This window comes from Xiphias gladius, chromosome 24 (genome assembly GCF_016859285.1).
Source record: "Xiphias gladius isolate SHS-SW01 ecotype Sanya breed wild chromosome 24, ASM1685928v1, whole genome shotgun sequence".
In the NCBI taxonomy this organism is placed as follows: Eukaryota; Metazoa; Chordata; class Actinopteri; order Istiophoriformes; family Xiphiidae; genus Xiphias; species Xiphias gladius.
The window spans coordinates 2,441,894-2,468,130 of NC_053423.1; the positions used below are offsets into that span (position 1 = coordinate 2,441,894).

At 39.2% G+C, this 26,237-nt stretch overlaps 1 protein-coding gene across 1 annotated transcript in view; it reads right to left on the reverse strand.

Annotated features, from left to right (window-relative positions):
• thsd7aa (thrombospondin, type I, domain containing 7Aa) overlaps positions 1-26,237 on the reverse strand; it is a 169,353-nt gene that overhangs the window by 13,103 nt on the left and 130,013 nt on the right. Inside the window, exons 11-25 of the mRNA XM_040122069.1 lie at positions 24,869-25,001; positions 23,404-23,507; positions 20,434-20,628; positions 19,869-20,135; positions 16,437-16,615; positions 16,217-16,222; positions 15,762-15,895; positions 14,949-15,102; positions 13,007-13,148; positions 12,783-12,898; positions 12,572-12,689; positions 7,488-7,633; positions 7,055-7,229; positions 2,732-2,905; positions 2,429-2,524 (exon numbers count right to left, since the gene is read on the reverse strand). Of these exons, the coding sequence (XP_039978003.1) occupies positions 2,429-2,524; positions 2,732-2,905; positions 7,055-7,229; positions 7,488-7,633; positions 12,572-12,689; positions 12,783-12,898; positions 13,007-13,148; positions 14,949-15,102; positions 15,762-15,895; positions 16,217-16,222; positions 16,437-16,615; positions 19,869-20,135; positions 20,434-20,628; positions 23,404-23,507; positions 24,869-25,001 (2,139 nt within the window). The remainder of the gene's footprint in view (positions 1-2,428; positions 2,525-2,731; positions 2,906-7,054; positions 7,230-7,487; positions 7,634-12,571; positions 12,690-12,782; positions 12,899-13,006; positions 13,149-14,948; positions 15,103-15,761; positions 15,896-16,216; positions 16,223-16,436; positions 16,616-19,868; positions 20,136-20,433; positions 20,629-23,403; positions 23,508-24,868; positions 25,002-26,237) is intronic.

Sequence of the window (26,237 nt, forward strand, 5' to 3'; positions counted from 1 at the left end):
ATGATACACCACACTCACTCACAATTAGACCTGTATAAGTGACAAATGTGAAATGTATGCTTTATCAGAAGTGTTAAAAACTTTTCAGTTTGCAAAATCAAAGACTTTTGGGATCTGGACTAACTGGTTGGTCTGTTAAATGTAAATCTCGTTAACTTCACCACCTCCAGTTAGAAGCAGCACATAGCCACTTGCCTAACCTCGCCTATGGGAAACATCCTGGATTGTTTGCATGCAGCACAATGAGACAGTCCCAAAAAGGGACTACAGTATTTATTCAACAAAACTCATGTTCATCAAATTTCTCAAAAACTAAAAATTCCAATTGGATTCTAAAACCAGAATTGAGTTTCTTTTTTAAAAACAGCAAAAAAAAATCTATACAGAATCCAGTATATTCAACACTGAATCATCGATATATCCTGTATGCTCATGCTACTATCGCTACCCTTAAACCATAGCAGACTGTTGGCACAGTGCCCTTTGGTTCATTAGTAAAGACCGCTATTGCGCTCACCACTGTATGAAACATTTGAATGATCCTAACTTACATCTAGAAGTAATCAGTATACCTCTGTTTTGATTAATAAACTTGATATCTAAATTGTTGAGATATTAAACATCCTTACTTGAATTCATATTGAGCAACCATGAAACCAGATGACTAAATAACTGAGCTTTAGAAGTTCCTCATACAAACTCTGAACTGGGGAATAGTGGTTTCCCTATATACAAAAATCAGTACACTGACATATATACAAGAGGGAGGATACAATTCCCAATAGGGGATCTACATTTTTTAAATCTCACCCCCCCCCTTATATATTTATAATTTTGCCACTACCAGGGTTTGAGTTATCATTAAGTCCCTCACTAATCAGGTTCACCCAAGGTTTTGCTGAGGTGTAGACTTTGTAGGGTAAAGGGTGTGTATTCCAACTGAGAATAAAATAAGATGGATAATGCAGACAGACAGTACATCTGACCATAATCCAACCAGTAGATATTCAAAGAAAACACGTCTGCAAAAACACAGTAATCTATCAGAGCGTCTTGAATATTTATAAGGTGGCATGCTCGGGGAGAGAGCTCAGCATGAATATTCATGAGGGAAACACCACTGCTTGTGAAGAAACATTTACAAGAAGGGAAAAAAAATGCAGTGTGCCAATCAGAGCAGCCAGATAGGCACACCAACCAAGGACTGGGCACACTGACACTCCTCGTTCACTCAGACTCAGAGCTGAGTGTTATACATACTCGCCTAACCCAGAAATGTGACATGGCTCCAGGCTTGATCAAGGCAGGAGTTGTAAATGAAAGCAGATTCCCTTGATGAGAGGATCTCATTCTTCCAGATAGCCCATCTTCTATACTAGCTGATAAATGCTTCGTGGAACTCGGGAACAAAGCCATTGGTGCAGAGTTTAACCCTGACATGTGATGGTAAGTGGGATTAAACTTTGACTGTAGCGCTGCTACAGATTAACGCCTCAATGCCTCATCTTCTTACAGCTTCCTAGAACTTGCTGTCAAGAAATGCTTGGAATGCTGGCTGGGGATTTGACATGCTGGATGAGACAGTTTTAAGTAACCTTATCCACATTATCACCCTTCCACGCAGAGCACAAGACCTCATGTGTCAGAGCTGTGCAGTGACAGTTTAAGAGCTCACATTTACATCTCTAATATCTGATTCGAGACTACAGACCGGTAGTGATAGCAACTGAGCTACGTCTGTGATAATTTAGCAAAGTCCTTCTGCTAATCTAAATTCACAGATTATTCAATATTATCTAGTTGTTATATTAAATTGCACTAATTCTGAATATACTCTGAGTAAAGAAGGGCCTCCTTCACTTTAGCATGCAGTTTGAGTGTAGCGATGGCAGAAAGATATTTGAATTTTAAAAAAAAAAGGAAAGAGCAGCAATGCTGGCTAAATTAATCCTGAAATCAAATGGAGCATCAAAGATGTTCAAAAACGATATAAAAGCATGGCACATGATGAGCAGTAAGAAATATTCAAAGGACACAACAAGAGGAAAACAGGACAAGCTTAAAGAAACTACAGACATTGTATTGAATGCGATCACTGCAACAACAATCAGTCCCTGTTCTTTCTGGAATAGTTGAAACCTCAAACAGTAGGATGTGGGTAGTATCCATTATGTCAGTCTGAGACAGCTGTGTCATTGTCTCACTGCGTAACGTCATGTGAAGCAGCACTCTGTGGTTAGTCATGTTGAATGTTATTCAGGGCCTCTTCCAATCAATATAGGCAAGCTGAACATGTTTACCAGCCTCCGCGCTATTAGTCGAGACTATGGCTATGGGAGACTACTGTGTAACGTGTAACTGCTAAATATAGCATATCGCCAGGCACAATTGGAGGGAGGCATATAGGCTTATGAGTCATAATGCTTACCTGTGACATTTAGTCCATCTGAGCGCTGACACCAGACTTGGCGAGATGAGCCTCTCCATGGTGCAGTCCTCCACTTGTATTCAAAACACTGGCCATCTGCAGGAAGCACATGGTCAGATGCAGTGCAGATCACAATACAAAATGTATTTTTATTATATTATATTTGATTTCAAGTTATCTTTAAACAAGTAGACACAGTCGTCAGTTTATTTAAACTGAGATTAAAATTGTTAAAGTACTAATAAACAGATGCAATTAATGTAAAACTGCAATTTGCAACAATCACGACCCTGCTGGACTGACCTGTACATGGCCGCGCCTCCAGCTCCTGTTCTGGACACTGCAGCAGGTTCTCTGGATCCTGGGCAACCACAGCTCTAGATCGAACCTGGACTGAGCCAAAACCCAGGTCATCCCCACTCACACAGCTTAGCTGGCACGGACTCCAAACAGTCCAGTCCTTCAGGTAGCACTCTCCTACAGGAAGCACAGAGATTTCAGCAACCAAAACTCAACATCACTGTGCTGTAGTGAAAGGTGTTTCTGCCAAAGCTAAAGCAAATACATTAAGTGGAACCATTTGTTAATGTACTTAAGCGCAAAACACCTGTGTCACCATTCTTTATGAATTTGCACGAGCTGACAATGGTGTATATTATAAAATTCTCAAATCAAAGGAAGGGTTCAAATTATGGCTGAGTAGTGACCAATAGACCAACCAATGCTGGAATTTTACCAGTACCAATATTGATATTTGTGAGTTTGAAAAGTCAGATAACATTATAATTATTATTATTTTAACAACTGTGACCAAGAAATGTACTGTGAAGGACATTTTAGAGTGAAAATTAATTTTTCACTACTCTCTAGTAGAATCTTCCTTAGCATGATGACAACTGAGTCAACTGCATCTACTGATGAAAACTGTGAGACATGGTTGAAATCCTAGAATTCACTTTAAAAACCTCAGAGGTTGCAGACTTGATGCATGACGTGGTGAGTTTTATTGACAGAAGCTGAACCGTGATCACAAAACCAAAGTTGAAGTGACTGGAGAAAATTTGTGAATAAGCAGTATTTCTGTTAAAAAGAGAAATTGAGAGCAGCAGAGTGGTACCTATGACTATGTACATTATACTGAAGTTATCAACACAGCAGGTAAACAGCAGCAGGAAGTTTTAAGTTTGCATTAACAGCAACTTAAAACAGGAGGAGATCAGGGAGCCTTACTAAAATATGATAGAATATGTTTATATAACAGAAATTAGTAAAATAGATGTGTTTTCAGCATTTGAATTGGAAGCCTTTCAGCAAATCAAAGTCAAGAACTGTGAGGGCTGGTACTAAATCATTACAAACTGTACCTCAAACTGAACCTTTGAAAACTGAGGCAAAACAGGAAAACTAAATAACATTGGATCTCATCTGATCTTTGTAAACTCTCGATGAAGAATTTGAAATATTTCATTCAGGGCTATCCGTACAAATGTCAGCTTCACTCACTGGCAGTAGGAGGCTGTGTGGCTGGACAAAGGTCAATAACACACCTCAAATGAAATGGCAATAAAAATTGAACCACCTCTCAGATATTTTCCCACCAAAAGCACAATTATTTTTTTCCATTATAATAATCTCCCTAGAAGCATGATATTCTCAGCAAAGAGAAGATTCTCTGTTAAATAGGTCACATGGCTCCCTTTGTAATGGCAAGGCTGATGTGAGCACATTTCTACACATTTAATTAATCATGAAGCTACCCATCCAAAAAAGGACCAGGTAATTAAGAAGTGCAAAATCACATCTCTGTTACTTTTATTACAATAAGTTTTCTTCAGTTTGTTTTCAGAAGCTAGAATGGGCACAAGCGGGCACGAGATCTGACTGAATCCTCTTTGACCTTGTGTCCCCGCTAAGCCAATTAACTTGATTGTGGGCTGATTACGCTTACACACAATCCAAGCTGGAGTAGTCAGTGTAGAGTAAGTAAACACATGTACATACACACTTGAACATATACTGTGCACACCCTGGAGATGCTGTAATCACAACCACAGTTTTCTTTATTCAGCAATTTAATAGCAACTGAAAGGCTTTTTTTCGTTGTAACCAGTAGACAATATCAACTGGTTAAATTGGGCAGAAACTTTAAGAATTAAGCCCAAATTTAACCTTGAATTGGTCACCCCAACTAATCTGAATTTCTGACAGATTATCAACAATCAGATGATTAGATGATCAGATGGATTTTTGGCCTTTCATACTGGAAATGCACAAAGTAATCCTGCTTGTCTAAGTTGCTCAACATTACTTAGGATTTGGTCGTTTTGTTTAAATAAACTTTAGGGGGGGGGGGTCCTGCATTTACATTCAATGTGAGTACAGAGGTGACTTGTCGACTGATTCACAGAGTGTGAAGATAAAAGCTGTACATTTTGGCTGTTCACAAAGGCTGACGAAAATGTGTGGTGTGAGTTAATGCAATGTACATGATTAATAAAAACATACTGTACAGTGTAAAATGTACAGCAAGAGCTGGAGATTTGAAGATCATACTAACGTTACAACAAGAAGTGCAGGAACAATGCTCCCGGGCCTCAAATCACAACATGCTGAAACAGCTGCATGCAGACGGATTTCTTTGAATCTTTATTTATGTGACTCAGGACCATGATAACACGGTATGAGGTACAAACAGAATATACAAATTAACAAAACAATTGCACACGGCAAGTACAACAAATGTTTCTTATTCAAAAGTAGGACATTCTTTAAAAAGGCATGTGGTTTATAAATAAGCTTTGGCTTCTCTGATTGCAATAACAAAATGAATGTAAACACAGATAGGTAGTTTAAATAATACTTTGGCAAGTGCCTTTCTCTGTATTTTATTATGCCTGCATTCTTACAACATATGATACTTGTTTCCCTAGCGATTGTCTTTACGAAGGTTGCCGATCCTCTGCTTTCTATCCAACCCTTTACTTCTCCCAATGACCAATGGAATTCTAGTATTTTCACTCTCAAATTACAAATAGATTGCCAATAATTTTGCTTTTCATGCACCAGATACTTTTCCAGTTTAGGCTCTTGTTTAAATTCTACATAAATATCACTTTATACATACTTCTGAGCTCACTTTGCCACGTTTGCATGAACTGATTTCCAGCCTCTGTTCAACAGTTCGTTTCAACCAGTTGATGTTATTACACTTTTGTGTGAGCCAGATATAAGACGACCCATAGTCATCCAGTATCTACTTGACCTGCAATATCCATTGCGACAGGACCCCCATATTGTGCAGGCTGAGCAAGTAGTTGTACATTGTTCTGAGTTTAGTTTCTCTACCTTCCATCAGCCTTCCCCAGTAGCCATTAACTCTCTTTATACCTGCAGAGTGGGTATCTTCCCAGCTCCCCATAGACCATATTATTGCAGGTTGTATGGTTTTAATTTTTTTTGGGTACATTTAAGTAATTTGTTGTGTAGTTTTCCAATATATCGAATTTTTCAAACCCCCAAACTTCACATGCATACAACATAACTGGAGTAACTAACTTGTCAAAAAGATTCTAGTGTGATATCTAAAGGTAAATCACATTTTTTTTACATTTACAGAAAACGGCAAACATTGCGCGAGAGGCTTGCTTATCCAGCTCCTCGACACCAATCTCAAATGAACCTTTAAGATTCATAATGACACTGAGATATTTAAAACCATAAAGAATCTCTAGATTTTCTCCATTGCATACAAACTTTAGTGTGCTAATATGAGCTTGTCTGAAAGAAAAAATTGTGACTTTGGTTTTTCACATCAGCACTATGATGATCAGACACTCACATGCAACCACTTGGATACATTAAACTGGGAAGAGGACATGATATAAAGTAGAGGCTCAAATGATTCTGTATGATTGGCACTTTGTTGATTCCACATCAGAGACAGTGAACTTTAAAGAGGAATTGCTGTTCCACTGAAGATATTACTGCATAGTCTAATAAATATGAAACGATAGCATCAGAAATTTAAGGTCATTCTTCATTCAATGTACATTACCAATTGAAATAAAATTAAAATTTGAGTAAACTACTTTATTATTAATTATTCACAGTTTTGCGATTAAAATCAAACTTTTATGCCAAAATTTTATTTCAGAATTTTAAAGTTATCGGAGAACACTGAACACTGTGCTTTAAACCATTGACCATGAACTACAGCACACCATATGTTGTTCCCAGGTTGCATTAGATTAAGCCTTAGCTTTAAACGGAGCAGAGACCTACTGCAAGTGAAGTTGGACCAGTTCAGATCAGATTAAGTCCTCCGGTTCAAGGGGTCAGGTTTACGTGGAGACTTGTAGTTAAATTCATTTTAGGAAGTAGTTAAGGTAGTCTAAGGCAGGACAGTTCTGATTTATTACAACTTAGGTCTCACTCTTATAGTTTTGGCCATCATCTCTATCAGTTATTATTGTTTTGTCAATCAACTAATCATCGGATCAGCTGATTTTTCTCAAACCTAGCTCACATATGTAAATTTAAGATTAGTGACCCATTCACTAATTGTTCATTTTTTTGTAACAGAGGGTTGTTGGGATCTGTAGTGTCGCAGTGCGTGAGAGAACCTACCTGGACAGGGTACAGTGCAGGGTTCCAGCAGAATAATGTGTATATCTCCATCCACCGAAGGCTCCAGATCTCCACATAGTTCATCATCCACCAAGCTGCTGTCCTGTTGACCTGAACCATCCGATACAAAGCAAGACACGTTCCTGAAGCGCAGGCCTTCTCCACACCTTGCCCCCTGATGGAAGGGAAAACAAAGATATGTATGGATCAAACACATATACTTGGAGTATATTTAACTCATGCAACAAATTCAGCTAAGAAAAGCTGGCTGGATTGTTTACACAAACTCCCACTGTTAGGATTTCCAAGGATTTTAAGTATTTTTTTCTATTAATTGATTTTTGGTCATAAATAAAAGAAAACAACATAATTAACGAAAAAAAAAAAACAACTTGCAATGCAAGCCTATACTCAGTCACAGATCCTAACTGACCTCAGACTTGCACTCAGACCAGGTGCTGTATCTCCAGCTGTAGCAGGGCTTCACTAGGCAAGGCTTCCACTGCTCCATCTGGGATGGACATGGTCTCCCGTCACCCTGAGGAACCTGGGCCACCGTCCGTCTCCTCCACAGCTTGCCTGCAGAACAGCAGATAAAACGAAAAAAAAAAAATCTTTTTATGGGATGTTAACTGGAATTCTGATATTTGAAATTTCCATACATCCAAGCTCTGTTAAGATCAAGAAGACACTCAGGTCAGAGCGGCAGGAAGAATCTGAATGGGGTCTGTGTACTTTTTAATCGCTTGATTTCATTTCAAAATGTATCCTAATGTAAGATACGTTATATGCTAATGTATGTAATGAAGCGCTGTGGAAATGTTGGATCACAAACTCCTTCAAATGTATTCTGATCTCAAGTTTCACCACTGAATCAACAGAGGCCCAGGACAACATGTCATCAGTCCCCAACTGCCCCAACATTATCAGTTGTGGATTAAATATCATTTTTTATGTTTACAGGCTGTTTTTGTCTAGATACATCAAAGGAGTAAGATAAACTCTTGTTTTGACATGGAGTGGAAAATGGTATTTGATCCCAGCTACACATATAAATCAACGAATCCAGTTATATTTTGGTTTTTCAGTTTAAGCCGAAAAGGGATAATTTAAGTCATTTTCTTGTTTCTGTGTTCTGTTAGTAAAATTAAATACAAAAAAAGTGTTGTTTTTTTGCATTTGATTTCATTTTTTTTCATTTTCAGTTAAAACGTACACAGACTGGATGGATGAAGTGAACTGGAGTACTATACTGTCTGTAAAGGTGAACAGGACCAGTGCTGACATACGTGACACCTATGGTTGAAAGTACTTAATGTAGAATTGGGAGATGTTGAAGTGGATGGATCCCTTTATCATGTTTGAATTCTGATCAGAGAGGAGACATGAGTCATCTGAGATACATGTATGAAAGCCACATAACCAGCCACCATCATTTAATTAACTATCTTCAAATTAGAAAAAAGAAGAAAAGCGGGAGGGAACAGGCCCGCTGTTGGAAGGATTTTAATATGAAACACCTGAGCAGGAAGTGTGGGATTTCATTGACAGTAACTTCATAGGAATAAAGTAAAAACAATGTTTTCAAAAATATTAGACAACCTAAATGCCTTATTTTTCCTGCAAACAAGGCTAATGACAAGATGTGCTCAGTCAGACTGTATCATTAATACTGACTTACGATGTAATGGGTCCTGATTTTGTACCATTTCTATGCTACATTTGGGCTCATTTCTCAAGTTACTTAATTTATCAGAGAATAAAGTCTGAATTCCCCTTACTCAATGCAATAGTTTAACATGTTCTGTTTCCTTTCAACTGACTTCATATATGATGCAATTCTGGGGTGTCATCACAGTGCCGGTAGCCACTTTGAATATTCATGTTTTTTTGTTGTGTTAAAATAAAAGAAGTGACTTTCTTAGGTTGGGGGGTATGAGTCAGGAATAGGGTAGGAGTTCCCTTTACTAAATTCCCTCTGCATTTTAACAGAGAGCACCAGGGGAGAGATGTGAGAAAATTCTCAATTAACTGCTGTCTCCAAGGAAATGCGTATAGTTTTGCCCACCTAAAACAATTAACGCATTCAGCAATATTACTTTACAATTGATATAAAACAAAAAAGATCACAGAACTTTTGTACATTTCAAAGGACTTTTTGTGAAGTATTTGAGCATCCATTCAGATTCAAAATCTGCCTTTTATAACATGCTTTTGAATGAATGACAACAGATGTGAAATTGTTTGATCTACTTCCTAAAGGTCATTCTCAGAGGTCTGGGCCTTTGCAGCCCATTCACTCCCACTCTTCAAATACATGCAGGATTAACTGATATAATCTCCAGTGTTGTCATTGCAAGCCATGTAACACTCGTCTTAATGTTGAATACTATCAGCAACAAATGCCTGTGTTTACCATGTTTACCCAGCAGCAGATCTCACCAACTGCCAGTTCATCTTCAAGCAAACCAACCAATGTGCATGAACCAAACAGAGAACCTCCAAAAATCCTCTATGACTATGAAACAACAGTCCTCATCCAAGAGCCGCTCATAACAAAAGATTTGACCTTGAGCGGGACATACGATTGATTTAACTTGAACTTGCTGCATTCACTAATTTAATTGTATTTAGAACAGACAAAATTCACAAGTAATCCAGAACCCTCATACTAATCCTGCAAATGAAGAAAAACACTTAAGGCCTTCAAAGAATAGATTGACTTTTAGGTAAAATACACCTATTCACCTTTTTCTGAAAGCTAGAAGAGAAAAGTCATATCAACCTCAGGCAAAGTATGGAGCTAGTGGAAGGAGGCCATTATCTTAGCTTGACATAAAGACTGAAAGCAGGAAACTAGCCTGGTTCTGTCCTAGTTCAAAAATATACTCAACACCTCCAAAGCTCACTAATCAACATGTTTTATCCAGTTTATTATAGCTTTACAAAAAAAAAAAAAAATATGTTGGAACTATCTCTTGGCAACCAGTGAAGTGGCGCAGCGACTTCCTGGAGTCTTGAGGTTTCTAGAGTCTCGAGGCCCGGCAAGCATTGTTTTGCTCTCCACCAACTCATAAAAAATCTGGAAATGAGGTTCATGTGAGCAGTGCGACTGAGCCATACTGTAAATGCGCTGTAAAAAAAAAACAATGAGCTAAGGGGGGAGCCCCTTTCACATTACACATGGCCAGTCTCAAATTATTTAGAGCTGAATTTTAAAATAACAAGGCACACTAAATTGCCACGCAAGTCTCTACTGAATTTGGCCCCCAGTTTTCCAAACAAAGTTCACCGTCTCTGACATCATGTCTGAAGCGCTGCTTTGTTTGCTGGTTGCTTTGCAGAAGATGTTAGCAATTTATGCTCAGAGAAACCAGTCATCACCCTCCATTGCGATTTTCATGCTTCAGTGGTCTCCCTGCTGGTAGCCATGGCAGAGTTTGGTGTTGAGCAGTGGGTGGCAGGGAGGGCTGCTGGGTGAAAGAGGGTCTGTGCCAGCTGTCTCTATTGATGTTTGGCTGGAGAACACACAATGCCATGATTATCTATGCACACAGGTTGACACGTCCAGGAAAATAGCTGTGTTTTTACACCACCTGATTGATAACAGCACCTTGCTGATTCCAGGTATGTTCATTTGCTTGAAATAACAAATCCAGCTCATTGTTATTCCTGGCTCAGGAATAGAAATGAGCTCCTCCAGGGAAGTATGTCCTTACAGCCAGCTTGGAGATAAAAAGAAACACAGGAAGGAAAGCAAGAAGGCCCTCTCTTTTCATGGCGTACCAGCTGTTTCTTCATAAGAGGAAAAAATCCCTCTTTCCTGGGGATAGATTAAGGTTACCACAATAGCTTAAGTCTGTATTGGTTTCATGTCCACTATTTGCTCTTGTTGTTTCTGGCTGCTGCTCTTTTCAAGGACTCATGGAGAGCAGAGTACTCCCTGAGCACCAGAGCATACACTCGCAATGGACTACCAATCAATGGCCTGATCAATTGATTGGCAGTGGAATTACATGTGAGAACATTATTATCCATCTCTCATTTGATTAAGACTATTACACTTTCATTCTCACATCATAAAGCATTTTGGTCTCGACTATTAACGTAAGAGAGGCAGACTATCTTTAGCGCACAGCTGAGAGCTGAGCTCTGCTGCCCTACAGCAGTAATGGATCACTCTCAGCTATGAAAGTATTATGCTATCGAAGCAGTGTGAAGATGCTGCCATGTTGGAACTTCAGTCAAATGTAATAAAACAGTTATATCAATGGTTACATTAAACTACATTAATAAGTTTGTTATTATCCGGTTTTCTCAATTAATCTGTATTTGAACTGATGTAGCAAGACTGAGGAAGCTTAGACTCTGCTTAATGGAAACCTGGTTAAGATTCCACTCATATTTTAAACAATTTACTATAGCATATAAAACCATATTGCTGTTTGTATTTTTTGTGGCCATAGCTAATGTTGGGAAGCGAAAAAGGCCCATTCTTTCAGAAATTTAAGGTATCTCCAAAAAACCATCCGATGAATGAGTAAGACAAATACATTTTCTCACTATCCTTTGCTGTTTTGAGAATTTGGAGAGAGTAGAAATAAGTCATGACATTATTTTAAAGTATTTCTAATAATGTAGTGTTTCTAGAGCAAAGACTAACTTTTGAACCTATGCTTTTAAGCCAATATGGTCACTCGAACATCTGCAATTCCACAACAAATGGGCAAACTCCATCTACTGATGACGATCATGTGATAGGAACAAGCGCTGATTAAAGAAACGTTTTTTGTTTTCTTTTTGGTTGACAAACTTGGCAAAAAGCACTACTTTTATTGCTCTTGGGACCTTCATGTTATAGTAGGGATACAAATGTGGAGTGGGGGGTATTCTGTAGTATTTGTGTGAGACTCTGCAGTGTTCAAACCCGTGGTTTGGTTTCCTTGGTCTGGAGCAAAGAAGGCAGTGGTCAGTTGTTCCTTATTTGTTCTAATGTGATAGGAGTCAAAGACAAAACCAAAGGCAATTGAAATGGCAGGTAAGTCATTCATCGGATTCTTCGGATTCCTGTCATTCTGCATCATCAGCACTACAGGGACCTCCACCTGAAGTGTAGTCTAGTTGCTGACAGCACATCATGGTCAATTATAAAAGGTATTATTTATCTTCTCTGGTGGTCTGACTAACTTTGTCCGTCATACTGTAAATAACAAAGAGGAGCTGCTAGGTAGAGGAAAGAGGAACCTGTCCTGTACCAAAACAGGTCAAGGGAAATGGCAGTTACTGTATGATCATAGATTAAATTGTCCAGTGTTACATACCTACATTATGTCACACTGGTTGCTCATATTCTTTCTCACCACAAAGAAACGACATCTGAACGGAGACCTACATTTTCAGCTAAAGCTGCAGTAATTTAGTTTGGACCAGGGTTTGAAAGGTTCAGTAGGGTTCATAACACCCCTTAATCTCAGGGTAAACTTTCATAGATTCATATGAACAGAACAACAGACATACCTGCCAGCCCACAGGTGCGAGTGCACTCAGACCATGGTGACCAGTCAGACAGCTGGCAGTTGATGGGGCACTCCACCGTGCAGGAAGCGTTCATCTGCCACTTCCTTTCCAGACCCAGCTGCAAGACAATGCCATTAAGTTTCATTAACTCTGTGTTTCATTTAAAAACATTAAAAAAAGGTTTGAAGAGAGGAAGTGACACACAGCTCACCTCTTTGCAGAACTTGAGGTCAACAGATTTACCGTCGCTACGTACACAGTCAAGCATGCGGGTTTTGATGCCGTTTCCACACACTGCTCTTTCACTCAGCTGACAGGTACTCCAATCTGCGGAGTGGTGTTTCATGAGCAAAAGGTCAGTGTAGCTCTACCTCTTTACTTTAAATTCTGCTACATCAGAATTGCAAGTAGTTGACCTTGCTGTTTGAGTCTCACCAGTGATGTTGTAGGAGTAGTGGAAGCAGTTGCTGTTGAGTTTGCATGGCTCTGTCTCTTCAGTTGGAGGACACTCCTTCTCCTCTCCAGGCTGGCGGAGTGGAAAAGCACTCCTCTCCCGGGTACTGTTCCCACTACATGGCTGAGAAGCAGGGGAAATTATTCTGACTTACTGTTACAATATGTGCAAACATGATAAGTAAATTGCCTTTGTTAATCTCCTTATCTCCTGTAAAATTAAACACTTTTCATGATATTTCCATCACCACATTTTTAAGTAATATGTTTTCTGCTCTATGCCTGCTCGTGCAGCTGTGGAGTTTGAAGCATTTCATTAAAAGAGTAATGCCTGCACACACCACAAAACAAAACCCTGATGAAGATCCAATTAAGATCAAAACATCATCTATTTAAAGAAATTGTGGTTTGTGTCTTATGACAAGAAACGAAGCCATGGGAATTGACTAAGCAGTGAGCAGATTCTATTTTGATCATTAGCTGCCTCAGAAAGGAGCTGATTTCACGCCAACAGCAGGAGCAGAAGAATTGGTAAACAGACTTTCAATGTGTGCCTATTTGTGCTCAAACTGATTGTCAAAGTGAATGCACTGTACTAAGTTGAAGCATCTGGTACTAACAGTCTGTAACTCTATAGAACAGAATGTATTGTTTAAATACAGAAATTTCCATTACAAAATATCTATTAAAATCAAGATTTTAGAAAATTAAGATGCATTTTTTTGAACATATTTTCCAGTCTCAGATGATTTTATTTCCTGCAGTTTCCCAAAATGGTCCACAGTTTTTAATAACCGTATAAAATAATCTGATTGCAATTTAGTCTATAAGTTTCTGTTTCAGTTATTTTATATTCAGGAAAAGTGTTGCTTACTTGGAATAAGAAAAAAAAAGTTCTTAAATATCTCCTAAATAGGTGATATTGACATTTATAGTAACTGAAGTAATTGAATCATTCAGAATCAAATCAAATTGAATTAAATTGGATTGAAACAAATAAAATCAAAATCGAAATTTAATTGAATCAGAGATCAGTGGTGATATCCAGCCCTTCACAGGTACCTCTTTATTACTCTTCTCTACAAATGGATAGCAGAGTGAAGGTGTGACCTCCTCCTTTATCCTAATACCAGTTTGGTAAGAGATTATTTCACAGGTTCACAGTCACCTCTGACCTCTGCTACTAAAGCTCTCTCCTCCCTCTGTCTAGTCCTCCTACCCCTCAGTGCAGATTCCACACAGGGCTCTGTTACATTGAGTCACTCATAGCGAGTGTCATCGCTGAAATAGGCGAGGGAACCACAAAACATTAAGACAGTAACTGAGGAGAGCGAGGGGTAGAATCCACTTTGAAGCAGGGTCTCAAAGGCTTGATTTGTATAGTTAGCCCAGTTTAAAAGGTTTATCATCGCAATTTCATTCATAGACCCTGATGATGGTAACTTTCAATAAACTGCATCAAGGATGTCACATTGATCTCTGCCTCTTGCTTATTGAATTTCAGCCAAACAAGGAACAAGGAATTTTATTTTTCCATTACCATCAATCAGCATTTCTTAGATACCTAGTAAACCAGATGTATGACTTGCATCAATTTGATAACACTTCCCACAAATAAAAGCTGTAGAGCCTGAGGATAGCTCTATTGTACTCTACGCTACATCCTGAATACAAATGACAGGTGACTCAGTGCTTAAGACCCTCTCTATACTCTACAATTACAACATCTCTGGTTGGATTCCATCATTCCCCCTCTTCCTCCCCCTGCTTCTTTTCACCCTTCAACTGTTCACTATCAAATAAAGGCAAAAATATCAAAAAAAAGGAAAAAAAAAATGACAGTGAAAGTTTGAAAACTATTTAAACATAGAGCGCTTTGTAGAGGAATAGTACAATGGCAGAGAAAGTAATATATCACACTTACCAGTGCACATGGGCTCCAGGCTCCCCAGTCTGATAACACACAGTCCTCGGGGCAGGGCAGCCTGCTGTTGCGGGCCCCCAGAGGCATCTCCTCTGGGTCACACAGGTAGTCCTCCACTTGCTCAGAGGGTCCGTCTATAGTGTTGAGCATACACCTGGACACAAAGAGGTTCAACTAAGAGTTAGCCTATTTCTACAACACCCAGCAACTTTGACAGGCATTACATCCATCTTATATTTACATTTACGTGTACATCCAAAGCAACTTACAAGTGAGGGACAAAGCTTCAGTACAGTAGGAGTCCTTGAAGTGAATAATAATTACTAAACCTGTTCAAGTTCATACTGTTCCAACAGGCTTGACCATGGAGGCTGCTTGGCCGGTCATTTAAGAAGCTGGCATACCAGCTCAGAGATGACCAGCCAGGCTTGGCTTGTGGGTTTCACAGCTCAGAAAAAATCAGAGTAAATGTTTAAGTGGGCATTATTTTTGATAAATCAGCCACATAAAATTTTTAATTCCTCACATGAACAAATCTAAAGACTAACAGTTTCAATGATAACAGTTGATCTCTTCTGTCATCGTTGGTGGTTGATACAAAGTGCATGCTGGGATACTCGTCTACCCAAAGTTCACACAAATCAGCACCCAAAGCATATTTGATAAAAATGTGTGGGCATTTAGGGCTCAATTGGCTAGTGTGTAGCTTTGAATTGGAACTTGGGCCATCCACAAGAATACAAGTAAAGACAAGAACGCAGACTCAGAAAAGTCTAGTGGCTGGCTACATAGACTTGGTTTGGATCATCTTACCTGACTTTCCTGGTCTGAACACCTTCACCACAGTTGTCCTTCAGGTCCACATTGCTGACCTTCCATACACTCCACGGCTCTGCTACCCACACATACTGTCCACAGTCGCTGAGGCAAGGCACCACCTCATACACCTGACAAATAGAAAGACCACAGTGACCTGCCTGATCTCGCAAGTGAAATGTGTAGAAACATGTGAACAGAATTTTGAATGTATCCTCCAGCTCTGGAACTTAAAAATAGATTAATAACAATTAATGAAATTAAAATCCAATCGATATTAGACTTTTAATCATTGGACTTTGCCCATAACAATATGACTAAAGCAAGGTCAAGGAAAACAAAACTGAAAAACACTGTTTTGGAAAAAAAGGACAATCTAAATTCCAAAATCATTACTATAAAAAGGGAAAAAAAACAAAAAAACAATCAACGAAAAGCACCGGTGTAGTTACCTGAGCCTGTGGATGGGATCCATTCACCAAAGAAGAGAAAGGAACAAGAGAACAAAGGTCATTGCAATTATTCCACCCAGGAATTAAACAAAAATATACATTGAAAGTAGCAGGTTACATTATTATAAATAAAACATGTCCATTCCCACAAAGACAAGCATTAAACTGTAATATTTTGCTTGAACATTAATCACACAATTTAAAGTGAGATCTCTCCCACCTGGTTGACATGGTCCAGTTTAGGACATGGTCTCCCGCCATTATAGGGCTTTTCTCTGAGCCACTTGGAGCGAACTTTGACACCACTGCCACAGGACTTGCTGCAGCGCGACCAGTTGGACCACTCACTTAGTTTGCAGTCAGATGGACAGGGGATGATGCAAGCCTCCTCGATATATCCTGTAACCAATTACATAACAAAAAACCTTCAATACTGATTGATGATCCTGTACAGACAAGGAGAGACTGAAACTGTCAATAACGTGTTACAAGTTTGAAATTATAGTTTGAAATCAAGCTCATTTTCTCTCTTTCCAAGAGTGAGATGAGAAGTTTAATATCTGTTTCATGACTGTGCGTCAAATCTTGTGTCAAGGATGTGGTTAGCCGAGATTATCATAAAGACTGGAAGCATGGGGAAACAGCTAGCCTAGCTCTGTCCACAGCTAAAATATAAACCTACCATAATGGCCGAGTGCACTAACTGTGCACAGCTTTCTGGAGTCTTGCGGTCAAAGTGATTTTGCCAGGTTTAGTACAAAAACCAAAACCTGTGCTCATCAACCATATGGAGCCAGAGACACTGCACAGAAGTGCTGGGCAGACTGATGAATTGTTGTAAATCAAGAGACATGTAATCATCACGTAATTCACCTAAAACCATCCAACCACATAGTGATTTAGAGGTATGGGTAGGAGATCTTTTCTTTTAACTGTATGCTTAGCAAGGTTAACCATGTCCTGGCAGCTCTGTAATTACCTATGTTATCATCTCATTGTCGGAAAATAAAGTTAATAAGCAAGTGTCTCAAAATGTTGAACTATTCTTTCAAAATAGATTAATGTTTATGACGGTTGGGTCTACAAGACAAAGGCTGTGGCACATGGTGTCTGGGCTTAACCTTGGAAACTGGGTGAGGACCTCAAATATTTGGAAGGAGCTCCTGACAAGAATATGACAACATGCTTCCTAGTACCTACTGCATCAGGTTTTCCAGTCATACCCAATTGGGAAAAGACCCCAGGGCAGACACAGAACATGCTGGGGAGATTATGGCCTGGTAACATCTTGGGATTCAACCATGCTTAGTCTACCACAACCATGATTTGGACCCAGAGAAGTGGTAGGAAATTAATTTTAAATGTCAATGACAACAATGTGGAGACGTCCCCTGCACTGCATTCCACAACTGATATAGCACCCACCCTGATAAGATTAGCTGAAAAACATGTTACATGTGCAGAATGTGGATGTCTCAGTGATTATTAGAATCTACCTGCAAGATCGCTTTATATATCTGTTCATAAATCCAGCTCTGATTGAAAGCAAAAATGTACAGCTGTTCTCTAAAGGTTGTCAAAAGAAATTCAGAGAAAAAGTCCAGGGAAGAAATCACTCACTGAGGTGGCAACACCAAAAAAGTGGAAGAAATCACTCACTGAAGTGGCAACACCAAAAAAGTGATAACACGAGAAAAGCTAATTAATAACTAACTACTTGATCTAAAATTGGACTGTATGAGCATCCAAGGTAGGATTTTGACTGCTTAAAGTGATCTATAACCTGTTATGAGGAGATTTGGGGAGAATGGATCCTCTATTTTAATGGTCTGATTTATTTGAATGAGAACTCCAAGCGTGACCACCAGCCTTGTTGCCAATTGCGTGTGAACATTCTCAGTCTTATTCATTGCTGCTGACTCCTGAGTCACCCTTGCAGTCTTCTCCCTGACACCCATAAACAAACCTAGCATCACTGATCTCAAGCTGAAACCCGAGAGTGAATATCAGCAGGAAGGAGCAGGCAATTACCATGTTACTGACACAAGACTCTCTGGCATTAGATAGCCAATCAAACACTCCTAAATCAGAGAGAAACCAAGTAGCAGTACCGACTCTGAGCCCAGTATGTCATTACAGTTACAGCTAGTTATCATCAAACAGCCTCATACTGGGAGGAAAGCTTTGACTCACAACAAGATGGGTTTCTGAATGAGCAAACACAGACATGCTCATTCCCCAAGTGCTTTGGTGTTTACTGCATTTTCCAAGGGTTAAGATGTAGAATATAACAGCACTGTGATTCCTAATTCCCTTTGCTGGAATATACTTTGGAACATTAATACAGCTCACAGCAAAGTGGCCTGACAGACTTGGGCTGCTAGCAGCAAATACAGCTCCAAGTTGCCCTCATTGACTGTCGAATTTACACTGGGGGTTTGATTAATGGATGCACTGGTAACTGACCTTGAGCACGGTAGAATGCGATCAATCGAAAAAGTTAATTGATGCCAAATATTTGGACAGGATGGCTTGTTGAAGAACAATTGTAATCTACTTTAACTATTTTGATGAGTTAGGACATATAAGTTTTTCTTTTCTGTATAGAGCCTCCAGCATGGCTAAAAATGAGGTCACGATGGAGATAATTGGTACACTCCAGCTGTCTCACATTTCGAGGTCTGTCCTCTTTGAAGTCCAACATGTCTTCAGATCTATACCAAAATAGGTCATTTGCCAGCGCCTTCAAAAGCAATTAATATGAGCCTTGCAAAAATGATACAGATGAGCATATTCTGGTCTACCACCTTTACTGTTAGGGCTTGTTAAGATTAGGAAACTATGCGGTTATGGTTTCCCCACGATTGTTATCATGGCTAAAGAAAGTAACTAATGGAAAGAGACAGGGTGCTAACCAAGGTCTTTGCTTTGTACGCCCAAACATGAACCCCATTGTCTGTGGCATCATCTGACTATCTGGGTATGTCAAAATACAAAGCACACTGGTCAGCTGTTTATATTGTAGTTCTATTGGACAGTTTTCTCTAACTTAAAGTGAGACAGTAACTTTTGCTTAAGAGCAGCCACTGTGGCCACAGGTGACACTAACAGGTTAATGGTATACACTAAAACAAAGTGTGACAATATCCATCAAAACTTAAAATTAGCTAATGTTAGCCACCAAAAGCCATTGGTCATACCTGACCAAGTAAGGCTGTAGCGCCTATGCAGGAGCTAAACTCAGTGTATTGAACAGGAGAACATTGTGTTTATTGCTTATGATTTCAACTTTTTTAAGAGGAAAAATGTGCATGGGTATATACATGGAGGTCAGGCATAACCTCCAATTTTTGCTTAGCCTGGACAAATTGTTTAATACATGCAGGTTGTTTCAAGCATTTATGTCAGAGAAATATCATAGTCACTATTTACCTGATGCATGCTTTGACAGACACATTATTGTGTTGAAGTAAAATGCTGTAACTTGTAAACTTGCTTGAATTTACCACTTTGATTTAACGATTTGTCAGCAATTTGGGGAAAATTTACTGGTTTCAAATCTAATAGGTTTATTAAGTGTTTTTTAATTGATTTATGATTAGTTCTGGTATTCCTAAAAGGATTCACAGTTATTTGAGTATGTGAAACTCACCATGGCTGTTGCAGCGAGAGGTCTCCACTATGCGGTTGTCCTGGTCATAGCACACCATGGCTTGGTAACGATATCCTTGGCCACACTCCTTGATGTCACCTTGGACCTTCATGCCCAGTTGACCCTCCATGCGGCCACCCTCAGGTAGGATACAGTCAGACCAGTTGCCCACAGGCTGGGCATTGTATTTGTTACATGGGCAGTACTGTGTCTCACTCAGAGGGTACATCTGGTGGTTTTTACACTGGTCACGCTTTTTGCTCTTCCCTGCAAAAAAAACATATTAACTATTAAGATATTTAAGACTTTGCCTCATCATGATTATTCACTGAACGAGGGCATTAAACTTCCAACTGCTACAATGGGATTGGACACAATACGAGACTTGCTTCATTTGGGCAGTTTGGAAATTTAAATATAGAAAAGAACTGGGAGGGTCAGGGCCCTCTCACTAAACTTTACACATAGAAAAAGTTAAAATTGAAAAGTTTTTCACATCCACTGATTTTACGCTAAGGGTTGATATAATCTGGAAGTCAGCTTCAAATTACAGTCAGTCACTCACCCACTAGTATCCTCTTGCGGGTCCTGACGCCCACGCAGTCGGCTGTGCAGGAGGAGAACTTGGACCAGCTGCTGAGTTGACAGTCTTCCTGGCAGGGCAGCTGACAGGGCTGGATGAAAGGCGGCATTGAGCTGGCAAACTTAAGACAAGCTTCAATGTCTGCCTGCCCACCATCCTGCTTCCGGCACGAAACAGCTACAGGGAACGGGAATGATGGAGTTTTATGAGGAAGACTTTGCTCTCTTATCATTTTTTAAAGTCATGGTCAACTTCTGTGTGAATGATGATGAAAACATGAAAATCATACGTGTGTCAACAGTAGATTGTTGGTCTGACACTGCAACCTCCATACTAGTGTACTAGCGCTCCAAGACACACTATGCTAAGAAAGTAAACCACTAGTATTATTCAATCATTGCCCTAAAAATAAAAAGTTTAAGTATTAGATATGGCTTTTAGACTCATCAGTTTCCTAAATAAAATGTTGCATATATATTATGCATGCATAGATTACATGCAGTATGTAGAATGCAGTATGCTGTGCATTTACACATTATCAGACATCTAAGAAGAAGATACTATTAGTGCTATATCTTTCCCATTGTTTTTTAATCTGTTTTTCAGGCATTTATTGGAAAAATAAAATATACCATAAAATTTTAATTTGCAGATGTGTGATGCAATTCCTCCTGCTTTATTGTCACTATTATTTTTTAGATAACACACAGTACTCTGATGAGATTGCTGCTAATAAAACACAAGCAGAAAAACAGCAAGATTGCCCTATGACTTCTTACAGACATCAGGAGAGTAGTCCCTGGTAGCTACATACTATTATGTAAATTTGAAAGTACACAGAACAGCCAGTATTTGGAATCACATATTCAATTTTACAGCTGCTGAAAATTGTAATTTTCATTCTATAAAAGGTGATTATTGATTATGATGATTTTATTTATTTTATGTTTTCATAATTTGAAAAGTAAATACACACAATAGTCCTGCTTTTACTGCCATCTGGTGATCTCTGCATGCTCTGTCTACATGCTGTACAGTGAAGCACTTCACACTGAAATATAGCATCAGTGGAACAAGTACTCAGATCCTTTACTTACTCTTTGTGTCACGGTTGTGGTTGAAACTGGTAATCTGGAAAGTAACTATAGCTTTCAAATAACTGAAGTGGAGTACAAAGTACATCTCCTTCATAAACTGTCATGGAACAGACATGGAAATGCCCAAATACTTGAAATCTGTAATTAAGTACAGATTTGAGTAAAAGTACTTTGTTACAATCAGACACTGTATTAATAGTGGTCCACACACCCGACTTAAATCAGCCTTTAAAATCTGTGGTCATCCAGTCCCACAGACTTTGGGGCTTCAACCACAGAGGTAAACAGAGCAATGCACATACAACATTGAGAGTAGAGTTGCTCTTTAACAGTTAGTAAATGACCTGTGGGTGTAGTACTGTGGCCTATGCCAGTTTAAACTGTCTTGGCTCGAGTCTTCTCAGAGTAAAATAGATACACCGCTGGCTGGTTAGATGGCTTAACATTGGCCTTAGTCAAGCTGCCCCCTAGTAAAGAAAATACGGTTGACAATATTTTTGCAATAAAAACACCAATATTAATTGTCATAATCTCAGGGCATCCCTCAGTCTTCCTCTCTTATACCCACAACATGAACAGCCCACCCACAGACATCCAAACATCCGTGGGAAATACTAGAATTAAGGGCTGTAAAATGACTATGGCCCTCCTCACATTGTATTGAATGAGTGGCTGAACATAAAAGGGCTTATATTGAATTGTGTCTCTCCAGCTCAAAGTATACTATTACAGGTAATGGTACATAATGACAGGAGCCCTCCAAGATGGAGGAGCAGGATGCTCATTATTGGAATCAGATAATGGCCTCTGTCTCTGAGACTTAAACAGGAGTCTGAGTGTGTGCACTAATAACAAGTCAGCTATCTCCCTAAATTCTCACTCAGGCCACAGAGATACTTGATCGGTAAGACATCTTGAAGGAATGGTAGTAACCGTGTTTTTAGGAGCTAAAAACATCATCATAACAAATCACTGTTAGCGTGCTTTGTAGGACAGCTTATAGAGTCATATTTGAAAAATGAACTGCTGATGTAACCATGCTTTTTAAAGATATTTTGACAACCCAATAACTGGGATAATTTACATCTTTGCATACCATTTTAAATGCATCCTATACATTTACAGATTTTTGGATGTAGTTTTAAGTTTCAGGCATCCACTGGTCAATGTTATATTATTATATGGTATCGCAGTACAAAGGCAGAATTATTTGAAAAATCTGATAAACAATAATATAAATTTGACAAAACTTTCCGCAAATTTGACATTCACTGTAGGGGATTATCCATGTTTCAAGATTCGGCTAATTGATTTTTATATCATACCACAAAAGAGGTTTTTGCAACCTTTTTGACTTGTCACCCCTTACAAAAAAGCAGTGTGTATTTGACTCAATTAGATCTTAAAAAGTTTATGCAAAAAAAGCAGTACTGCTGATCTCAGAGCAGCATTAAATAATGAGGTAACATTTAATCTAAAGCAAGTTGTGCTAGTCAGCTCTGCCAGTAATGTGGAGTTGAGAGGGTGAGATGTGAGACTCTGTTATGCTTAAACTGTAACATTCACATCCCTCTCCTCAGTCCCATAGCATTTACAGCTAGATTAAAGTTGTATGCAGCCCCCAGGTACTGCTTTGAAGCCAACTCCCTTGTTCTGGGCCCTTGAAAGAGACTGTGTAAATGGAAGAATCTGATCAATGGTCTCAGATTCCCACTAGAACCACATCTCACCTGAGTGTAATGCCTTTGACTGGTCATGTTTATGCTGTTCTCTCTGCTCTGTTAGAGGAGTGTGTTCATGTAGAGAAGAAAAATGAGATGTGTATGTTTGTGTCTGTGTGTGTGACTGTCCTCACCTCTAATCTGCAGCCCCGGCCCGCACGTCTCCTGAGCTCCAGGACTGTCCTGACGAACTGACCATGGAACTAGCTGGCATCGCCGCCACTTGTGAATTTTCCATCTAAAGAAGAAGAGGAACAAGAATCAGAGGTGTCTTGCATTTAGAGAAAAACAAATAGTGAAATCTTGCTAGTTTGAATCCTTGGACTAGATTGGAAACACAACTAAAAGTTTAATGCCCTTCATAGAGGATCCACTGTTTACAACGCCCCACATAGTAAAGTGTTGGATGGAGCAAACAATGCATTGATAATCTCGCTATTTTTAGAGCATTAAGATGCCAGTGCTCTTGATCAGAACTGGATGTCAGATTGTTGAATAGCTGCAGGAAGGGAGGCTGTGTCCAACAATTTCTGTATCTTTCTGAAACCAATAATCCAACATTCATACCCACTTCACACAATGTTTGGCCAGCTTTGTAGAGGTGTGAAAAGAGCAAGGGTTTGAACTTCTTCCTTAAGATCTCTTTTTACTCTCTTCTCTATCTTTCATTTTTCTTGTGAGCAACTGAGTGCGACACTGTGAGAGTCTCTATCTCCTTTGAAAATGAGTGCCGTTATCTCCATATTTAAACAATCTCCCTACTGGTTTTTCACTCTACCTTCCAATGTGGCTGCTTGGAACAGCTAAAAACAGTTTTGATGTCTGACGATGTTGAACAAGACTAGTCCAACTAGTTCTCTTCGAGCATAAACCAACCCTTAACTCTAGGGAGAACAAAAATGTTATGTTTAGTCAGCCAATTCCATATGGAATGTATTATTATGTGAATGTAGAGGATGTACAGCATTGATATTTGTCATCTAGGCTCTGATGTCGTCATTGGCCACAAGGAAACACCAAGTTCAGCACTGCAGGGAGTAGGGAGTGACGACAATAATGTTCATGATTGTTGGGTTAGAGGTGATGACCTTTAAGTGCTATATGAACAGCAGCAGTAGAAACAAGTGAAGGTATAGCTTTTAGGGCCACGTATGCATAGCCACAATCAAAAGAGTGTAAAAGTATGCCAAGTGGTAGTGGTTGTGTAGTGGTGGACTTGAGTTTAGCTCATAGGCTTCGCTCCATTTAGAACCCAGGATGGAGCTCCAGAACAGGCCATGAAATCACCGAAGTCAACAAGGTTCTTCCAGTGGGAACCATGAATTTAATTATGAAATATCATGGCAATCCACCTACTGTAGACCATGCTGGCGGTGGAAAGAATGGGAAAAGATCCTGTTGTTGTGACTTGAGAACCTTTTTGCATTATTCCCAGATGGTTATCAGCACAGCTGGAAATCTGCTAACCATATTAATTTCATTTTTTTATCTAAACTGAACTCCTGTTGATGGCAACATTGCAGCCTTCTTGGTACCTGTTTATGGACACTTCCTTAACATAACATAAGGTGCATACATATGATAAAAAGGACCAATTACCGATATCCTTGACAGACAGATGGAGCCTCACACTCTCTCTCCTGGGTCAGCACATCAGGACAGTCCTGCCCCCCATTGGCTGGTAACTGGATAATAATGCGTTTCCTATACTGCTTCTTCCTAGTGTTACCACCTAAGGAAAGCAACAAGAAAACACATGTTATACATAAGGTTTAGTCCCTGGTTTTCAATAAAAAGCACCAAAATACAAAATCCAGCAGATTAAACATTTATATTTAAGTAGGGAGATGAAGCCATTGGTGTGTTCACAACTTGAGTTCAAGCATGTCCTGGATCTTTGAAAAGGTACTTAAAAAAGAGATGTCATTTGTGTGCTCTCGACTGTGTTTCATTAAACATGTCGATATAGAACATATGTAATGAAGCCCAGTTGGTCTGTAATGCATCTAATTGCTCACCCTCTGCTGGAAATGACAACTTCAAGGGGAGGCTAATACAATCACGTGGAATATTGAATACCATCCCCATCATCTGCTCTGTGGCATCCAATACAGCTCCACAGGTGGTAGAGGTTATTGACTTTACAGGAAGTCCTGGTCTATATGAGGGCTATCATATTACAGTTCTCACAATGCCAGAGCCCCGGTGATTCATGTTGTAGAATAATTTACTTAGGACTATGATTAATTACAGAATGTAGAGCAGCTTCATCATGTTGGACAGGAATACAAAGCTTTCAGAGGGCTATAAATACAGGGATGGGATTCTTGACACAAATTGTCTATGCATATGTGTTGGTAAAAAGCAAGTGTTTCACAAGCCTAGGATACATCGGCATGAGAGAAGGAACAATGCCGTTAATGGATGATGTAATGTCCTATCAGAGCTACTGAGCAAAAAGAAAGACACGGATACTTTATATAGATAGAGGATAATGGAGTGATTAAAGGATTTTTTCAGCAGCTTTTGGGGAATAACTATGCCAATATATAATTCAAAAATCAAGAGAATGAAAGCCACACACATGTCTAACACTGAGGCTGAGAAGGGTCTGCAACTCTCCTACTTAACGTTGCTTGTTTGTTTGGCAAATAGGCTCCAAATGAACCAATCAATATCTACAGCAGATCTTTATTGCAGTGGCAGCTGCCCTTTCTTAAATGACGAACACATTTTCTGCAGTCTTATAGACCTTTCTGATCTTTAGCAAAAAAGGAACATTATGAATGTAATAATTTACAATTATGATTGTATTATCTGTTTGCTGGTGCTGAAATAATGATGAGCATATTTGGTGTGCTTCATCAATTGAGAGCACAGTCATACACAAGCTTTTATGAATTCCCTCTGTAGATACTGTTGCATTTGGACTGTGTGACACCCTGTGAAGCATCATCGTGTGGAGTGA